Raw genomic sequence first — 19,816 nt, 5'->3', positions numbered from 1 at the left:
GGATAAACACTTAGAAAACAATGTTTTAACCTTGGTGAAATAAGTATTCTGAGAGAGTGTTTTCTAGGTATTCTAAATCTAAATAGTTAAAGAGTTCTTGACAAATAGCACAGGGTTTGAAGGATTTAAATTATATGATTTTCTTCATATTAGAACTTTCTGAGGCTAGGGGCACTTGCAAAAATTACATACTTGGTCTTCCTTTGACTTGAGTTTTGTGTGTGTAAAGGAACAAAAGGTATTTTTCCACTCGCTGATATTTAGAGCTTTAGACTTTAGATTTGCTGTTCTTTCTGAAATAGCTAAAAACAGTTTTTAAAGACAAATAGAATTAGAAGCCCAGTACTTACATGAAACCACATTAACCTCTAAAGTGGATTAAAACTTAATAGAAATCCATGATAACATATTAGAATTTAGAGAAAGAAAGCCCATAATATGGTTTATGCATGGTGGCTAATAAACAGATATGCATTAAATATGGTTAAGTTAATATGGAGTGGATTTGGGAGATAGCTGATTTCTTTTTAAAGAGTGAAAGGTTAGGGAGAGGGATGAGGGCCAGGCATTTGAGTTAGGTGAGTTGAGTTAATAGCAATAGGAGCTGCATGAGGAGGTAAAATGTCCAAGTTAACAAAGGAGAATATTTTTCAATTCATTAAGATCTGCAGATAATAGAGATCTTGGAATTACTATTCTAGGCCATCCTAGCACCAAAATTATGGCCATAGTACTTGGGTTTGAGCCCTAATAATCATTTTCTAGAAGCCTGGCATTCATATCAAAGCTTCCTACAGATTGTAAATAAGTCAGAGGTTTGGCTGGTTTGTTACATTCTTCATGTTCTTAGATCTTGTATTGAAATTATTTTATTTTCCAAAATGGAAATGACTTTATTGTTATATCCATTTATCAAAGGAGTGTATTAATTTGATTCACATAAGACAAAACCATAAAGCGTAATGTGAAGGAATTCCTTGAAATTCCCCTAAAGATAACCATAAAACATACAAATTGGTGAATACATTTCTATAAATTTGGCATGTATATTTTTGTGTAAAGTTAAACAGTGGGAAATGCTGACTGGGTTTTTTCACCTCAGTATAACATGGATATCTTGCCATATTACTCTGCTTCATATTTTCATTGGTAGCATCAAATTCCATTGTATGGATTGACATAACATATTTAACTCATCCTTAATTCATGGACACTTGAGTTATTGGAGTTTTTGTTGTTATTAACATGTTGCCGGGTTATGGGGATGTTTTAGTGTGTTGGAATTATTCTTTGTCCTGTCTATAGTGTTGCTTACCAAATATATCTTAATGTATGTATTAAATTAGCCTCAGAACTGCACACCAAAAAAAGATAAGGTTTACTGTATGTAACATTTTTAATAAGCCAAGTTACTGAAATTAAAACCTGTTTCTGGGTCAGAGTACAATGTGTCATGGTGCCTGTTTCCCCACATCAGCCGGTACTGAATATTTTAAAATTTTGCTAGTCCGATAGGTATGAAATATTTTAATTGGATTTTTAAAATTATCACAGCCATTCTCTTATAAAGTTATTGGTCATTTATATTTCTGTGTCCTTTCCCTACTTTTCAGACTTTGCCTATTGTGTTTTGCAAGTATTTTTTTTAACCATTTGGAGTTTTCCTTTTAACTTTGAATATACTGTTTTTAATATTTGCCTTTTTAAAGAACTAAAAAAAAATTTTAATGTTGGGAAATCTATTCATCATTATAGCTTCTGGCTTTGGTGTCATGCTAAGTAAAATCCTTCTACCTTTTGAGATTATAAAAACACTCTCTAGTATCATGTTCTAGTTATTTAATGGATTTAGTTTTTACATGTAAAAACTTTATTCCATCTATAATGTTTTTCTAGAGCTGCCATGACAAATTACCACTATCTTGGTGGTTTAAAATGACAGAAATGTGTTCTCTCACAGTTCTGAAGGCCAGAGTCCAAAATCAAGGTGTCATCAGGGCTGCGCTCCCTCCAGGTGCTCTAGGGGTGATTCGGTTCCTTGCCTCTTCCAGTTTCTGGTGTCTCCAGGCATTCCTGGTTTGTGGCTGCATCTCTCCAGTATCACATTGCTGCCCCTTCTTCTGTCTCTCCTCCAATGTTATCTCTTATAAGAATACTTGTCATTTTGGATTTAGGGCCCATCCAGATAACCCAGAATGATTTCACCTTGAGATCCTTAATTATATCTGTAAAGATCCATTTTCCAAATAAGTCACATTCATAGATTTCATAGAAATTAGGACATGAACATATCTGATTGCAGGCCACCATTCAACCCACCACACTGTTGGAAACTGAAATTTTCATGTGACAAGGGTAAGAAATTGTATTTGTCTTCTATTACTGCATAACAAATTGTCACAAAGTTTAGTGGCTTGAAACAACAAGCATTTATTATTGGATAGTATCTGTGAGTCAGGAATCCAGGCACGACTTAGCTGGATCCTCTGCCTCAGGGTCTCTCATAAGACTGCAGTCAAGGTGTTGGCCGGGTAAAATCTCAGATGAGGGAGGAGCTGCTTCTGAGTTCACATGATGGTTGGTGGTAGCATCCAGTTCTTCACATGCTGTTGGACTGCTGTTCCTAACTGGAAGTTGGCGAGCAGCCACCCTCCGTTCCTTGGTACTTGGGCCTGTCTGGCTTCCCAGGTGGCATTAGTGGTAAAGAACATGCCTGCCAGTGCAGCCGATGTAAGAGACATGGGTTTGATCTCTGGGTTGGGAAGATCCCCTGGAGAAGGTCAGCACAACCCACTCCAGTATCCTTGCCTGGAGAATCCCGTGGACAGAGGAGCCTGGCTGGCTACAGTCCGTGGGGTCGCACAGAGTCGGACATGACTGAAGCAACTTAGCATGATGGGCCTCTCCAGCATAGCAAACTTGCTCTATCAAAGCTGCAAGACAAGAAGGCCCAGGAGAATCTGTTCGTAAAATGGAAGTCACAGTCTTTTGTAACTTTCCCATGGAAATGACATTCTGTCCCTTTTGCCACATTCTGTTGGTTAGAAGCAAGTCCCCAGGCCAGTGCACACTTAAGGGAAGGGCTCGACTACACAAGAGGGTGAGTTCAGGAAATCAGGACCATAGAAGATTCTTTCAGGCATCTGCCTCCCACAGGAGCTACATTTTTTTTCTAATTGGTGACCCACCAGTTCAATTGATTGACTAATTTAGCTGTTTTCCAGAACTGAAATGCCACCTTTGTCATATATTAAGCCTTGTTTATACTTAAGTCTGTCTAGACACTCCTCTATGTCATATCTTTTCTGTCAGTTTCCATGCTAATACCTTACTGTTTTAATTATCTGATTATTATAACTGATATTTTGTTTTAAAGGTATTGATTTTTATATATTTATTTTTTATCTAACCACATACTGAATTTTCCTATTCATTTTAGTACTTTTTCAGTTCTTTTAATATTTATACACTTAGGCAAGTAAGTATAATTCTGGTATTCCTTTCCAACATTATTTATCAAATTCTTCTTACTGGATCGGCTCCAGAACAGTGTTCTTCCTCAGTTTTAATTTGAATGAGTGTTCATTACTGGACGAGACCAATAACTATAAACTTACTTAAAAGGCTGTCAAAGATTTACCTATACCAAAGCACCCAAATGGTTTACTGCCTATTTCCAGGAATCATAAGTTGATTGCTGATGGTTTCTGATAAATTCTTAGTTTAAGCTTACAAAATTGTTATCAAAATATATAGTCAATCAAACAACTGTTCAAAATCTTTTGAGATGATCGTATAGTCTTGGGGGTTTTTTTCATCCCTTTTAACCTATAATGAGTTGAATCATTCTGGAATTTCTGGAATAACTTATGGGGTAGATAGTATTATTCTGTTAATATACTGTTCAGTCACTCAGTCGTGTCTGACTCTTTGGGACCCCATGAACCGCAGCACGCCAGACCTCCCTGTCCATCACCAACTCCCGGAGTCTACCCAAACTCATGACCATTGAGTCAGTGATGCCAACCAACCAGCTCATCCTCTGTTGTCCCCTTCTCCTCCTGCCCTCAATCTTTCCCAGCATCAGGGTCTTTTCAAATGAGTCAGCTCTTCACATCAGGTGGCCAAAATATTGGAGTTTCACCTTCAATATCAGTCCTTCCAATGAACACCCAGGACTGATTTCCTTTAGGATGGACGGGTTGGATCTCCTTGCAGTCCAAGGGACTCTCAAGAGTCTTCTCTAACACCACAGTTCAAAAGTATCAATTCTTTGTAGACCAACTCTCACATCCATACACGACTACTGAAAAACCATAGCCTTGACTAGACGGACCTTTGTTGACAAATTAATGTCTCTGCTTTTTAATACGCTGTCTAGGTTGGTCATAACTTTCCTTCCAAGGAGTAAGCATCTATTAATTTAATAGCTGCAAATCACCATCTGCAGTGATTTTGGAGCCCCAAAAAATAAAGTCAGCCACTGTTTCCCCATCTATTTGCCATGAAGTGATGGGACTGGATGCCATGATCTTCGTTTTCTGAATGTTGTGCTTTAAGCCAACTTTTTCACTCTCCTCTTTCACTTTCAAGAGGCTCTTTAGTTCTTCTTCACTTCCTGCCTTAAGGGTGGTGTCATCTGCATATCTGAGGTTATTGATATTTCTCCTGGCAATCTTGATTCCAGCTTGTGCTTCTTCCAGCCCAGCATTTCTAATAATGTACTCTGCATATAGTTAAATAAGCAAGGTGACAATACTCTTTTTCCTATATACTGTTATATTCAGTTTAATACAGATTTTTACAACTGTGTTTACTTGAATTCATGACCTCTTGTCTCACTGTATTTGGCTTATCAGAACTGTGCTAGCCATGAAATAAATTTGGAAGCTTTCTGGCTTTTGGGGGGTGCTTCATGATGGTTTAAAAAACAGGAATTATCTGTTCCTTAGTTTTTCCATAAAATAACCTCCCTTCCTCACCCCACCAAGTCATTATCTCATACTTAGTAGGAAGTAGCCCTTACTACTATTAAAATTACTTTATTTATAAGTTTAATTGCTAACTATGTCAGTCTTCCTGCTTCATGAAAATCAGGGACCATCTTCGTCTTGTTCATCAGTGTGTCCCTGATCTAGAGCAGTATCTGGTACAAAGGCACTCAACAAGTATCTGTTGAATGGGTAAAAGCCTAAATAAAGCTGAGCAGAGTAAGGGGAGATGCAGAGGTATTGAATAATACTTTCTTCTACTTCAGAATGAATATTGATATTATCACGGTTATTTAAAATTTCCTGAGGTTAGCCAGCTTCATTGCTTAATTCATGCCAAATTTTTCCCTTTTTTGCAGGTGATCAGAGGATTGCTGAAATTTTGGCCAAAAACATGCAGTCAGAAAGAGGTGAGTTTTAACAAAAACAGTGCATTTTATTAGAACTTTTCAATCTCAGGGCTATAAACCGTGCTTCCTTGGGTTGCGGGTATCACCACCACTACCTACCAAGTGGACACTGTTCTGTGGGGTTTAGAGAAACTTGGTGGAAGAGCTGTCCATTATGGTAAGTGGCATGTACTGTCAAGGTATTTTTCGTCCACTGTTAACCTTCTCATTTGTGTTTTCTGTATTAACATCATATAATTTGTCATATTATGTTTCTTAAAAGAAAATTTTTTTAACCTAGGTGATGTTTTTAGGAGAAATTGAAGAAATCTTAGATGTCATTGAACCTACACAATTCAAAAAAATTGAAGAGCCTCTTTTTAAGCAGATATCCAAGTGTGTATCCAGTTCTCATTTTCAGGTATGGTGTTTTCAGTGAAGCCATTTTTATTTTACACTATTACTTTTCTTAGTTTTGATGTTTCTGAATGTCTTTTTTAGGTTGCAGAAAGGGCACTGTACTTCTGGAACAATGAATATATTCTTAGTTTGATTGAGGAGAATATTGATAAAATTCTGCCAATTATGTTTGGCAGTTTGTACAAAATCTCCAAAGAACACTGGAATCCGTAAGTGTCTTTAATGTTGATTGTGTCATTTTTGTTTTTCTAACATCTTTGTCATTTGATCTCATAACTCATACATAGGAAACCTATACAGATTTGGAACTCCCAAGGTTAACATCACATGGTTCTATTCTGCAGTGAGTTTTATGAAGTTGTACATATATGTGGGTCTGTATGTTTGTTTGTTTGTAGCAGAGAAAGGTTTATTGCAGGGCCAAATGAAAAGAATGGGGTGGCTTATCCTTAAAAACTCTGAACTCCTGCATGTTCTTAATTTCAGTTTAGAATTGCAAATCTAGGGACTGTTTGGTATGACATTCTGCCAGTATCCAGGCTCACATCTCAGCTGGCTTAGCCCAGGGAGAAGCGTCAGTGCTCAGGGTCACGTCAGTGATGTTTAGATTGCTTATGTTCTAAATTCTGTAACATCCTTATCCTGTTGTCTACTTTTCTTTCTTCTAACAAGTCATAGTAATTGCATCTTTTTCAGCTGCTTTTAATACTATTATTCAGGAGTTGTGATAGTAGACTCTAGAGTAGTCCCTGTGTTCCCTCATAGCTCAGTTGGTAAAGAATCTGCCTGCAGTGCAGACCTGTGTTCGATTCCTGGGTTGGGAAGATACCTTGGAGAAGGAAATGGCAACCCACTCCAGTACTCTTGCCTGGAGAATCCCATGGAGAGAGGAGCCTGGCAGGCTATAGTCCATGGGGTCGCAAGAGTCGGACACGACTTGGTGACTAAATCATCAAATCAGACTCTAGAGCAGACAGGAAGCTGGCCATAACATTTTTAGGGTTTAACCCAAGCATGACACAGTGAGAAAAATGTGAATTTTGGAACCAGATAGACCATCTCTGCTACCACTGGCTTGGTGACCTTGAACAAATTACTGAACTTCTTGAGCTTCAGTTTATCCTCACTAGTGGATTGACTGAGTCAGTGTCAAAGCCATTTCAGAGATGATAGTGATACATTTCCCATCTGGTAGTAGCATCAGTAACCCAGCACTGGCTTGTTTTCCTTTTAGGACCATTGTAGCACTGGTGTACAATGTGCTGAAAACCCTCATGGAGATGAACGGCAAGCTTTTCGATGACCTTACTAGCTCATACAAAGCTGAAAGACAAAGGTATTTGACATCTTTAATTACAAAGTTAACTGTACATTTTAGATTACTTGAATGTGATTCAGTCCAGTAAGGTATTCTAGGTTAAAATTATGTTTAAAAAGCCAATTACATCAGCCATCACAATTTGAACATCTCAGGTGGTGTTATGGTTTAGAACCTGCCCACCAATGCAGGAGACGCAAGAGACACGGGTTCAAGCCCTGGGTCAGGAAGATCCCCTGGAGGAGGAAATGGCAACCCACTCCAGTATTCTTGCCTGGAGAGAATCCCATGGACAGAGGAGCCTGGTGCACTACAGTCCGTAGGGTCACAAAGAGTCGGACATGACTGAAGCGGCTTAGCATAATAAACACTTTATGGGCTTCCCCGGTGGCTCAGGGTAAAGATTCCACCTGCCAATGCGTATGAACAGAGGAGCCTGGCAGTCCAGGGGGTTGCAGAGTTGGACTTAGAGATTAAACAACAACAACAATAATAATAAATACTTTAAAGTCATATGCAGGTAAACTCCTAATGGTAAGATGGTTTTAATGTGGATCATAAATTCTGATCTCATTGTGAGCCTTAGACTTCATCAGTCTTGGTAACATCTACATTGTGAAATACATTTTATATTAAATTTTAAATACTGTCTTACTCAGTTTGTTTTACATTTATGAGAATTGCTTTGTCCTCTTGGGCGTCCATAGTGAGCTTATTCTTCAAGCTGCTCCTTGCACAATATTTAAACTTAAGGTGGACAATAACTGAGGTACCTGAGCCCATATATTTGTAATAATTGTATCACCTATTATGTTTGGAAAAACCGATCTGCTTTGACTGTAAGTTCCTAGTCCTGGTTTTCTGGTGTCAAGTAGAGAAAGGATCTCTCTCCTTCAAGGTCATCCTAGTCCATCAATAACTAACTCAATGCGTTATTTCTTTTAAATAGCACCTTTCAGGCAGGAATACAAATTAGGAGCCCCGGAAGCAATAGGAAGAAGGAAGAGATGACTGGGATCATATGAAACTTACATTGAAAAATGCGTATTTCACATAAGACTGATCCTTGTATCTCACTATCTGCATAAATCAGCACTTTTGTCCCCTTAAAGCATATGTAACTGTGGAACTGTAAGCCTGTGGGTTTTTCACACATTTATATAGCCCTTCAGAATAGTTTGATCCACATTATTCAAAAATGTTCTCTTTAGAACTGAAATTAAGTATTAATAGTTGAAGCAACATGTTTTGAGTTTTGTGGGTTTAAGAGATTATTCAGAGTTTAAAGTTTCCATCTGACATGCAAGAGACAAGAGATTGTAAGACACAGACTGGTCGGTAACTTAGAGATGGGATGCGGAAGGATGCGGGTCCACCAGGAAACGGCCCCAGACCGACTCGCGGCCAGCCTGTCAGTCTGTTGGCAAAAGAGCAATTGTGACGATACAACCACTGCACGGGGTTTACGTGACTGAGTCCACGTTGAGTGGTTTGTCAACCATGAAGCACTAACACAGTGGCCGTGGCGATGCTGATACATTTCAGTTGGTGCAGGAGATGGACAGACTTGGTTAATTACACTGAGGACGGTAATGGCAAATAATGCAGTACCCTAGGTAAACCTGACTGTCAAATGCTTTAGGTGGAGGGGTTTAAGTGAAATGTGAGTCAATAAGTCTATTTTCCAGGAAACTGCCAAACAGCATGTTTCTTCAAGCTATGAAACAAGTTTCTAACTACAAAATTCCTGCTCTGTTTACAGGGAGAAAAAGAAGGAATTGGAGCGAGAAGAATTATGGAAAAAATTGGAGGAGCTAAAGCTGAAGAAAGCTCTAGAAAAGCAGAACAGTGCTTACAACATGCACAGTATTCTCAGCAATACAAATGATGGATAAAAAAAAAGCCTGCCACCTCTGTTGGCTAGGCAGTTTTGTACACTTTTTTGAAATATGTAAAAATTATGAAACAAACCTCATCAGTATAATATAATTAAAAGGCCAATTTTTTTCCTGGCAACTGTAAATGAAAAAATATATGGACTAAACATAGCCCTGTGCTGTATCATGGCCACAGTATATTGTAACCCTTGTCTAATCATTGATTTGTGTCACTTCTGAAGTTTCACAGAAATGAACGAACTTTCTCATCGATGTGATGAGTGAGATAATTACGGGAGTGGTAGGAATCGTGGCTGGAATCCTGGTTTGGGTTGTGTTGCACACAGGTGTAGCCGTCTGCTCTGTGTATTTTTCCCTTTGATAACGTGCTTTTCACATCGCTGCAGACCTTAGTTACATCCTAGGAAAAAGACTATTTCCTAAACTAAAACTAAGGTGTAATTCTTATGCTTTCCTTCATCTCTTCCAGAAGTATGATGGAGGGAACTACTTGCCCTAAGCCTTCCTTTTGATATATTACTGTACTCTGGAATTTGAGCAAAAACTTAATTTCCAGGCTTTTAAAAGCACAAATTATAAATGCTGGGAAAGTAAACCAGATTTCAGATCAGTCCTTATGCACCTCCTCCTTCATCTGCAACTCCCCAGGGTGATGAGCACAGACGGGTGGAGGCAGCACGGAAAACACAGCCTGCCTCTCAGTTCATTCCTCCTCTTCCTCCCAAAGGCTGAAGGCAGGGCCTTCCCAGTCCTCACAGCCTGCCCTTCTCCGGTCCCTCCCGACAGGGATGGAGGCTTTGATTCCCACGGTGTGGTGGTGCAGAGCGCGCGTTGTCACTGCCTGGCTTTACGTAAAGGAAATGCAGTAGGCTTCCTCTGTAGGGTTCTGAAAAGGCGGCCTGTAAGAAGTCATGTATGTTTTTACTTGGTCAAGTTATTTCTCACATTTTATTATCAGAGTACCATTCCAGTCTCTTAACTTGCAGTTGTGTGGAAAACTGTTTTGTAATGAAAGATCTTTATTGGGGGATTGAGCAGCATTTAATAAAGTCTATGTTTGTATTTTGCCTTATGTCACCTTTGCTTTTTTCAGCACTGAGTTGAGACGTCCAGAAGCCCGCCCCCTCCGTTCATTCATATATATGTACATACGTGTATACAGAGAAAACCTGTAAGGCAAACTGCAGGTTGTGCGCCAGTTAAATAGGAAGACTGTGTGCCAGAGTCGAGTGTTCCAGCCATTTACCAGTGTTCTATTTTATAGAATTTGTACATAAAATTCCAAATTTGAGGGTACCTCTCCATCTTCCTTCATGTCCCTTTATGTTCACAGGATGGGTTTAACTTAGCTTAAATGTGTACAAATACACAGTGTTAATTAAAACAGACCCAGGAGCAAAATCTCAAAATCTGTAAGTAATGGCACTGTTTTTTATGGGGGCAGGCAGGGAGATTGTGGCAGAATCAGAAATTGTTACCAGGCTTTCAACTACTGATACCTGCTTCTGCTCTTTCACAACCATAAAAAACTCTAGCAAAAATTCTAGCACACTATTCCTAGGTCACTACGAAAGCAGCTCATTCCACTCACTGTGGCCCCAGGAGAAACCTCCTTTCGGAATACGGCTCATACTTTACAGTAGTTTCCAAGTGGCAGCCTTACCACAACTGTCCAGACCCAGTGTTCTTGCCCAACGCTCCACGCTAACCTGAGGCCAGCTGGGATTACTGACAGCTGGGGGCAGCAAACGCAGAAGAAAAGGGATCCTACTGCTGAACACCGCAAAAGGCAAACCCAGCCCCCTAGAGGGAAGGCTGGGTCTAAATGCCTTATCTTGTCAGTGTAAACATATATCCTTTACTAAGAGCAGCTAGAGCAGGTTTTGACAGGCTGCAGTTAATAGCTAGAAACGCTCACTTCCGACCTAGGTACTCACTCTAAAGCATATTCAAGAGGCCTCTCAACTTCCTAAAATAACAGGAAGTGCAGTTGCAGTATGTTCATTGGAGCCAATTTTGTGAGATACTTAGTACGAAAATGGTGTGTCAACTTTAGAAATCCTTTAAAAACACACACACTTGTTTTTTAGTACTGTTAATGTAAGCTTCTGTACCAGACTCTGCATTTGCCTTCCAGAAAGGTGCTACAAGACCTCAGTTAAAGTTTGTATGCCTGCTTCAGTGCCACAGAAAAACAGCACAGAATATTTCCTTACACAAGTTCACTTTTAATAATTCAACCAAAAACCACAGTTTCTTGCTAAGTTAGACATGAGATTAAAATTGGCCCCCTCATACATTGGAGTTTTTCTCTTTGAATTACCTAAATCTAAATTATGAAATTGAAGTGCTACCCACAAAATTGAAGAAATGCTACCCAAGTCCTCTCTGGATGCAAAGGTCATGTAAACAGTTTAGAACTCCCCAAAATAATTTCCAAAACCTTAAGTCAGTCAATGGCTACCATGTGAAAAATGCCCAGACGGTACTCCTTTCAGGCTAGGCTGAAAGCTCTGAGGGTCCATGCAGAGGGTGCCTTTCTCAGATGGGCGGGCTGCAGGACGGAAGAGTTAACACTGCTTATTCACGGAGCTTCACCGCCACTTCCTGCCCACCCTGCCCTTCCCTGCACGTGCTTGTGACATACCTTGGGAGTCCAGGCTCACACCCCCTTTTATTTGGAGGTCACGGGATAAAAGCATACCAGTGCCTACTGATGTAGCAGATGCGCACACCGGCTCACTGATTGTTTCTATATTAACCTAACTTTTATTCACCTGTTAATGAAATCAGAACACACTGAGGAGGGACCTACTCTGCACACATATCCTAGTGCTTCTGCATGTTAATCACACCAAACTCATAACATCCATCAGTCAATATTCTAGCCAGACAGGTAGGTAGGTGGCTGCTCAGTCCACAAGCGATCTAATTACTATAGTTTCCACAGTAGTTTTAAAAAACAGTCTCATTTAATATTTAACACATGAGTGAGTGCATCAGAGACTCGCACATGGCACCAGAGATGTGATGGGTTTTGTTTCTCATGAATAACACACTGGTTCCACACTGTGACCTCCACCACTGGAGAGTCACCAGTGGGGGAGAAGAAAGTCACACACACTTTTGTTAATTTAAAAAAAATCTCAAGGAGAAAACCTACGATCAGAACCTTAATCATCCTGTTAGACCTTAACTTACACCAAACCAAGGAGAAAGGAAGACGGCTTCCACAAACCTTCAGAAAACTGGATTCTATCTGAGTCCATCTTCCATTTGACATATTCATGTCATATGTCAAAAATGTTCATTAATAATTTAAATACTTAAATAACGTTTAGGTCATCCACTGGATCTGTTCCACCGGGCTCTAAGACAGTCTCGTTGGGGGACCAGGTTAGAAGCTGCAGTGTGACAGGCTAGGCCCCCGGCAAAGCCCATTTTCTTCAAGTGAGGACTGGATCGTTGGCACCTTGGTTTACCAAAGTGGAAGATGAGAACTTCCATCAACTCGGGCAGTTTCTACGAAGAACACTGGCAACTTCAGCTTATGTGGTTTGTTGCCTGACCTCTTTTCTTAAGGTATCGTCTCCGAATTTTGATCATCCATTTTACACTTAGTTTGGCAAATTCTGCAGCTTTAAATAATGCCAAGAAGGCCCCACAGAGAAGAGCAATTGTGTTCCAAGGATTGGCGGTGATTATCTGTGAAATGGAAACAAACATAAGTTTCTCAGTTGGCTTCCATTTTTGATTCTCAGGGTTATTGTCAAAGAGCCCCCTAGATTACTGGCACAACAAGAAAAACAACTGGATTTTAAGACCGCCATAACTTGGGGCTTTCTGGCTGTCCAGTGGTTAGGACTCCGTGCTTCCCCAGCAGGGTGCGCGGGTTCGGTCTCTGGTCAGGAAACTAAGATTCGGCATGCCACCTGGTGCAGCCAAAAAATTATTAAATTGCCATAACTCTATACTTGGTTCATAGCTCCAGTTTGAGGAGAAAAATATTAGTCCCTCTTGATAATAAAGCGATCCTGAAAGAAGAAGAAAAAAGAATTTTTCAAAAAAGCTCTGCACAAATAAGATAATCAGTGCTGAGTTTTAAATTTCTGGCCTAATTCACAATGCGACCTTGCTTCCAAACAACACTGATGGCCTGCAGGCCAGGCCCCCCGACTCACCTGCCCTCACCGCTTCCCCGAGTCACTGATCCTTCCAGGCCCTTCACAGCTCCCGCTGACCACTAAGCCAAACCCTCTCAATGTGAGCAGAGAGATTTCTTCCACAACCTCCCCTGGCAGTTCCTCACAGTCTGCAATTACTTCCTTTATGGCTTAGGCGGTCCTCTGACCCACTGAAACTCCTTCAAGGCCGAGGTCACAGCCTGTACGTCTGAGTTCCCTGCTTGGTCAACACATAGCACTTCTAAGTTCCCGGTTCAGCAGAGGGACCTCGGGCTCATCCATGAAAGGGGTTTCTCTACCACCACCATTCAGGATGGCTGTGAACGTGATGGATGACTTAAGTCAAGGGACCTTGAGCTCAGGGCTTTACGTGGCCCGGGATAGGACTTAAAACACTGAGCACAGCAGGTTAGAAAATGCCTGATCACACACTTGCCCTGTGGAACTAAAGGTGTTCATTCTTCTACGTGGCGTCTTTTATTCAGGGGGTCTGCACACACTTAATGTGTGCACGGCCCAGCCAGGCCCACAGCTAACAGCGTGGTGGGATCACGCACCACATCACAGAGACCCTCCGGGTTTGAGCCTCAGCTCTGCGATGTCTTCCCCCAGCCCACAACCGCATCAAGATACTTTATGACGATCTTAAAACAAAAATTGCTTATCAGATACGGGACTAGCTCTGGTGGATGGCGTCTCAGGAATGTTCTGGCAAAGCTGTCCCATTATTCCTCCCCTTCTGAGATGGTGAGTATAGAATCTGACATTAATTGATGCTCTCTTTAATTTCTGATTAGTACCTTTCTTTTTTCTCTTTGGCCCCACAGCACAGGGCAGGTGGGATTGTAGTTCCCCGACCAGGGATCAAACCGGCGCCCCTTACATTGGAAGCATGGAGTCTTAACTACACTGGACTGCCAGGGAAGTCCCCTGAAAAGTACCTTTCTACTTCGACTTATGACAAATTAAAGATTCTTATTCTACAGAGAAGCAATTAAAAACAAAAAAACAACGGCTTTCAGCAGCAGTAACTAGATGATTAACTTTGTGCTTTCTACTCCACTCACTCACTACCACTGCTGAGTGGCTACTCTGGACTAAGCACCGTGCTGGACACCACTTAAACGGTAAACAAAGACGAAGCCCCCATGTTCACAGGGAAGACAGTCTAGCGCTGAAGACGAGATTAAACACAAATGAGAGAGAACAAGCATGTCATAAATACAAGCGGCAGATCAGCGCTACGGAAGGAGATGAGGGCGGCCCGCGAGGATTAAAGCCTAAACGGCTCAGGCTGGAAGCTCATGGTCAAGACCTTAGGTGATACTCACATCCTGGACTTTCTGGATGAAAGGATCTTTCCATTCAAAGACCACAAAAAACAACTGAGCACTTTTCTCAGCAGCAGGTCTCTGGTCAATGTAGTTAACCACACTGGTCTAGGTACAGAGGAGAGAGAGCAGTGTTACTGCCTGTGTGCCGCCCTGGCCAGGGCTGCAGGGGAGGAAAGGGCATTTTAGGGGATCTGACACCCCGGCTCCCCTCGCTCCATCTTTTGGAGGCAGAGAGACAAAAACCTCCTCTACACGACGTCCTGAGATTGGTCCCAGAGCCCAGGCTTCAGCCTGGTTCCCATAGGACCTGGAGCACACAGTGGGTGTTTTGGACTGTCACCAAAACCTGTCACTAGGTACCTGTGCATGCTAAGTCACTTCCATTGTGTCCGACTCTGTGCGACCCCATGGACCATAGCCCACCCAGCCTCCTCTGTCCATGGGATTCTCCAGGTAAGAACACTGGAGTGGGTTGCCATGCCCTCCTCTAGGGGATCTTCCCAACCCAGGGATTGAACCTGTGTCTCTTATGTCTCTGGCACTGGCGCCTCTTGGGAAGCCAGATATCTGTACTCCTGATTAAATCATTTTCAAAGTAATGTGTAAGACTCAACTCACAACATAAAAATCTCACATTTCAAAATACTTGACCTGAAGAGCTGATTCTTACAACCCTTCCAGTCTTCCAGGACAAAGTGCAGCCTCACAGACTGGCCCAGCTGAGCACTCCCTGTAAACAGTTAGCAGGCGTGCTTGGAGAGGCCTGGTTACAGCTACTGCAGAGGCTGGGAGGTGAGATGGAGAGCAGACAGGTCCCAGGAGCAGAAGCCTGGCTGTGCCATCATCTGCTCTGAGCCTCTCCTTTGCACTCATCAGTTCAGTTCAGTTCAGTTGCTCAGTCGTGTCTGACTCTCTGCGACCCCATGGACTGCAGCACGCCAGGCTTCCCTGTCCATCACCAACTCCCGGAGTTTACTCAAACTCATGTCCACTGAGTTGGTGATGCTACCCAACCATCTCATCCTCTGCCATCCCCTTCTCCTCCCGCCTTCAATCTTTTCCAGCATCAGGATCTTTTCAAATGAGTCAGCTCTCCTCTGCACTCATAAACAGGACAAAACGCCCATCTCACTGAGCTGTAGCGAGGCTCTCGTAAAACAACACAAAGGAGAAGCATTTTGAACTTTACAACATGATATAAAAACATTAAGAAAATAATTTTTAAAACATTTTTGTTCAAAGGAGTGTTCACATTCCCTGCCAAAGACTTCCCATTGTCTGACATTCAGCAGACAATGCTGAAAGGCACGCGCGCCTTCCACAGCGCACAGGCTCGTGGGTGAGGGGGCTGGCCCCCTGGTTTCAGATCACTGCTGGAGCTCCCAGGGGAGCCAGGGAGGCCTGTGAAGATCTAACTGTAAGGTGGACACGCCGAGTCTCCTTTCTCAGCTGATTTGGGGGCCAGATAAAAAAGAACTTGTGGAGTTCTTGGCAGAAAAGCATGGTGTAAAAACCCAGGCGATGACAACTATCTTGCAAAAGAGAAATATTTTAAGGACCTACTGCCAGGGGGTCGTCACCACCTATGACAGGGAAAAAAAAAAAGCCTCTCTCTTAAAGAAAACTGGCTTCACGCCTTTCCCAAAGGCCTCCCACCTGGAGAAGTCCTAGGAGCATGGTTCAGGCAGGGGCAGACCCAGAGGAGACCCTGAGTGCCTGGCTTCCGTCGGCCCGTCTGTCAGCTGGAGTGGGTCCTCCTACTTCAACCCGGCCCCTTCCTAATGCTGCCCTTAAAGCCCAGCCCAAATGGAACTCCCTCCACGGGGGAGCAGAGGATGCGAGAACAGAGCCGCCTCCTGCATGGCCCTGCAGGCCCCCAGCCACTGACACACAGCACATGGGTGGTCGGGGCCTGGGCGTGCATGCCGGCGGGAGGACTGAGCCCCGCAGGCGCTGAACCGAGGCAACCCCAGGGTCCCCTCCCTCCACCCTGGCTCCACGCCTGTTTCCAGGAGCCTCTCACTCTCCTGCCTGGGTCACGGCATACTTCCTGGCCTCAGGTCAGAGGGCTGAAAGCTTTCGTATCACACTTCCCATTAGCAAAGCGTTCTGAGCATGTACCCAACACATTGATCACTCTCTTACAAGTGACATTATTTACTATTACTATCCTGACGGTACCTGCGTTTTAAAACACTCAAAAAGACAAGAAGAATGAGATTTTTTTTTTTGAAAACCAGATTAGAATGAGATTTTAAAAATATAAAAAGATATTTTCCTCCTGTGTCCCAGTTGGTCATCATGCACCTAACACTTCAGAGGCCATCCCTGCATCTAACCTCTGCCCTGTGAATAGTCTTCTTTTTCAAATGCAGCTGCCAGCTGCGTGGGAGGGAGTGGAGCAGAGCTACAAACCAGCTCAGATCCAGCTGGACCAGGCACCGCTCTGTGAAATGCTCCGCCGTGTGCGCTCTGGGAGCCGCTGGACAAAAGCAAAGGATCTGGGGCGGGCCGGGCCTGCAGAAGAAACGCGCGGCGAACCCCCCAGCGGCGGGCCCACTCGCTTCCTGTCGGACATCCACTCACCCTTAAGAGCCCGGGGCGAAGCTGACCCCTCCGAGAGGCTCCCTGCACCTGGACTCGAGGGTGGACCCAGGGAAGGTGCGAGGCGAGCCCAGCGCCACCTACCTCCTGCCGGAACTCCACCGCCTCCCGCCCGTCCTCCTCCTTGGTCTCCACCAGGGACATCTTGACCCAGGTGCGGAAGCCCCCGGAGAACTTCCAGCTGGAATAGGCGCTCTCGCAGGCCTGCATGAAGCCAGCTCTGTCTGGGCTTGGAGGGCAGAGAAGGAAGGTCTGTGTTATCAGGCAGGGCTCGAACTTAGCCAGACTCAAACTCCAGCCCCTACGGCCAGCATCTCCTCTGCTAGTACTGGGAGGACCCAGCTCACCCCCTCCTTCCTCATGGCTGGAGGGGAAGCTGTCACCTGCCTCAAGGCCGAAGCGTGGTCCCTGGAGCTCCCAGCAGAAGCCCCCCACCCCACCCCCCTCCCTGTCTTCTCCACCACCTGCTCCCAGAAAAGAGGCCTGCAGACTGGGCTGGGCCCCACAGCACCCTGGAGAACTCAGCTTCAGCAGCCCTGGGGTGCCCTCACTGGCCATCAGCCTCTCTAAAGGCCCGGAGAGGGGAGGAGGGTTCCCTTGGGAGCTCTTGGCCAGAAAAGGCATCCGCAGCGTGCGCCCAAGGGTCACAAAGCACCCACGGCCAAGAGGAAACCACAGTGCAGCGCTGAGAACGCTCAGAGGGGCACAGGGACGCGGCCCGTGTCTGCAGGGAAGGGAGGGGAGCTCCAGCTGGAAGAAGGGGCAGAAGAGGCGGAGGCCCCGAGCCCCAGGATGGGGCCACGGGTGTGACCGGCGGAGGCGGCTCACAGCCACGTCAGCCCAGGGGTTGGGGGGGGCGGCCTCCCTTCAGCCTCAGCTGCCGACCTGCTTCCTTGAAACAGAGCCGCTGGACCCGGAGGACCTGAATCACCGCCCCCTCAGACCCCCCTGCAGGACACGCTCCTGCCACCCACAACCACTCTGGGCCCCAGAGATGGTGCAACAGGGGTGTCCCAAGATGAACAGGAACTTGCACCCTCCTACTAGAAACGGGTGTCAAGCGGGCACCGGGACCTCCCTTAGGGCCACCCCAGTCCCTGGACACCGGGGGAACACAGTCCAGAGCAGAGGCTGGACGCCCGGGGCCTCACAGAACCCGGGCAGCTCCAGCCTGTCCTCCGCAGCGCCGTCAGGGAGCGGGGGACCCAAACGCCCACCCTCAGGGGCACAGCCAGCTCTGCGTGCGGGGTCAGAACACCCCCCAGGCTGCCCGGAGTGTCTCAGGGGGCCCTCCGTCTGCCCGGCAGCTGCCTAGCATCCCGATTCCCCGCACCTGCCCCCGCCCCCAGCCCAGGGATGCACACGGCTAGAGTGAGATCCCGGGGGTCAAGCAGGCTCTGAAGGGTACCTCTGCAGGAACTCCTGGAAGGACGAGAAGAGCAGGTAATCGATGGCGCTGAAATCCTCGCTGCTCTGGTTCAGGCGGAACTGGAGGAAGACCAGCTCCCGCTTCTGGACCTCCCGCGGCCCCCGCACAATCAGGGCGGATTTCTACGGAGACAGAGAGACCAGAGTGCCAGCCGGGGGAGCCGGGCACACGTGCCTGCCCACCGAGGTGGGCCTCCCAGTGGACCAGGCCCGGGAGACCCAGGACGCAGGAGTCTCCCCCAAGGGGCGGCCCCCACCCCACCTCGACCTTCCCCCGGGGCCGAGGCAGGACACACCTCACAGGTCCGACCCCGGGGGCGTCACCGGGCCTCGGCAGGCAGCCCTGCCTCTCCAGGGAGCTCCACCGCGGCCTCTGCTCCTTCTCCACTGCTCTGCCTGGCGCGGGGAGGGATGCGGGGCCTGGGGACCAGGTGCCTCCTCTCTAGTCCACATCCGTGGACGGCAAGGAGCCACCTCGGGCTGAAGGCAGTAACTGCAGTCAGCTTCCGTCTGCACAGAAACTACTCTCCTTTTGAGCCCTCATTTCATCAATTTCTATGATACTCAGTTAAACTCTAACTATTGTAACAAATCCAACCGGCCTGGACGGGTGTGGACCACAGTGACTCCTGGTAAGCGTCCCACTCAGAGGGGAGCCAAGAGGAAGGCAGGCCAGGGAGCCTGTATCTGCAGCGCCATCTAAGTAGACACGGGCTGGTACCCAGAGAACTAAGAGAGCGGGGCATCCGGACGGTGTCTGCACTGTACTATCCAGCTCCTCGTTCCAATTTCTCACGGTTCTTTTCATTTAAATTAGCTCCCATTTCCTGGAGTCAATTCTGTCAGTTCCTCTCCCGCCTCTTGTGCTGTTGGTCTCCCGGCGACCCTGAATTCTCCATTCCGAGTGTGGGGTCGGGCTGACTAGCGCGGGTCTGGGGTGTGGGCTTCCTGCTAAGCGGGGCTCTTGCAGGCTTGCCCCAGCCTGGGGCTGACGGGGAGGACGCCCCAAGGCGGTGGGCCTTGCGGGCCCGCTCCATGTCCTCATCTCCCATGAAGAGTCCTTTCCCCCAGGGCTCCCCTCCTTCCGCCGTGGATGTCCCGTCTCGAGTTCTGCTGTTCCTCTCCATTGGCCCAGTGCCCAGGCAGGGACCCCCCACCCCGAGCTTATGCAGAGAAGGGCCCCGGGGCCTTCCTCCAGAGCAAACACCGTCCCAGCAGCCCATGGGGGCTGCAAGCCGGGCCGCCAGGCC

General features: G+C 45.6%; 2 protein-coding genes across 2 annotated transcripts in view; one reads left to right on the top strand and one right to left on the bottom strand.

The window, feature by feature from the left end:
- Positions 1–10,088, top strand: part of PPP2R5A (protein phosphatase 2 regulatory subunit B'alpha) — a 72,683-nt gene extending 62,595 nt beyond the window's left edge. The window contains exons 9-13 of the mRNA XM_027565655.1: positions 5,351–5,401; positions 5,682–5,801; positions 5,882–6,009; positions 7,035–7,136; positions 8,881–10,088. Coding sequence (XP_027421456.1) covers positions 5,351–5,401; positions 5,682–5,801; positions 5,882–6,009; positions 7,035–7,136; positions 8,881–9,013 — 534 coding nt within the window. The 3' untranslated portion in view covers positions 9,014–10,088. The remainder of the gene's footprint in view (positions 1–5,350; positions 5,402–5,681; positions 5,802–5,881; positions 6,010–7,034; positions 7,137–8,880) is intronic.
- Positions 10,089–11,223: 1,135 nt separating this feature from the next.
- Positions 11,224–19,816, bottom strand: part of TMEM206 (transmembrane protein 206) — a 35,523-nt gene continuing 26,930 nt past the window's right edge. The window contains exons 5-8 of the mRNA XM_027565656.1: positions 18,547–18,689; positions 17,223–17,367; positions 14,532–14,639; positions 11,224–12,721 (exon numbers count right to left, since the gene is read on the bottom strand). Of these exons, the coding sequence (XP_027421457.1) occupies positions 12,560–12,721; positions 14,532–14,639; positions 17,223–17,367; positions 18,547–18,689 (558 nt within the window). The 3' untranslated portion in view covers positions 11,224–12,559. The remainder of the gene's footprint in view (positions 12,722–14,531; positions 14,640–17,222; positions 17,368–18,546; positions 18,690–19,816) is intronic.

Source organism: Bos indicus x Bos taurus, chromosome 16 (genome assembly GCF_003369695.1).
Source record: "Bos indicus x Bos taurus breed Angus x Brahman F1 hybrid chromosome 16, Bos_hybrid_MaternalHap_v2.0, whole genome shotgun sequence".
In the NCBI taxonomy this organism is placed as follows: domain Eukaryota; kingdom Metazoa; phylum Chordata; class Mammalia; order Artiodactyla; family Bovidae; genus Bos; species Bos indicus x Bos taurus.
This window is presented reverse-complemented; position numbering and strand designations above follow the sequence as displayed.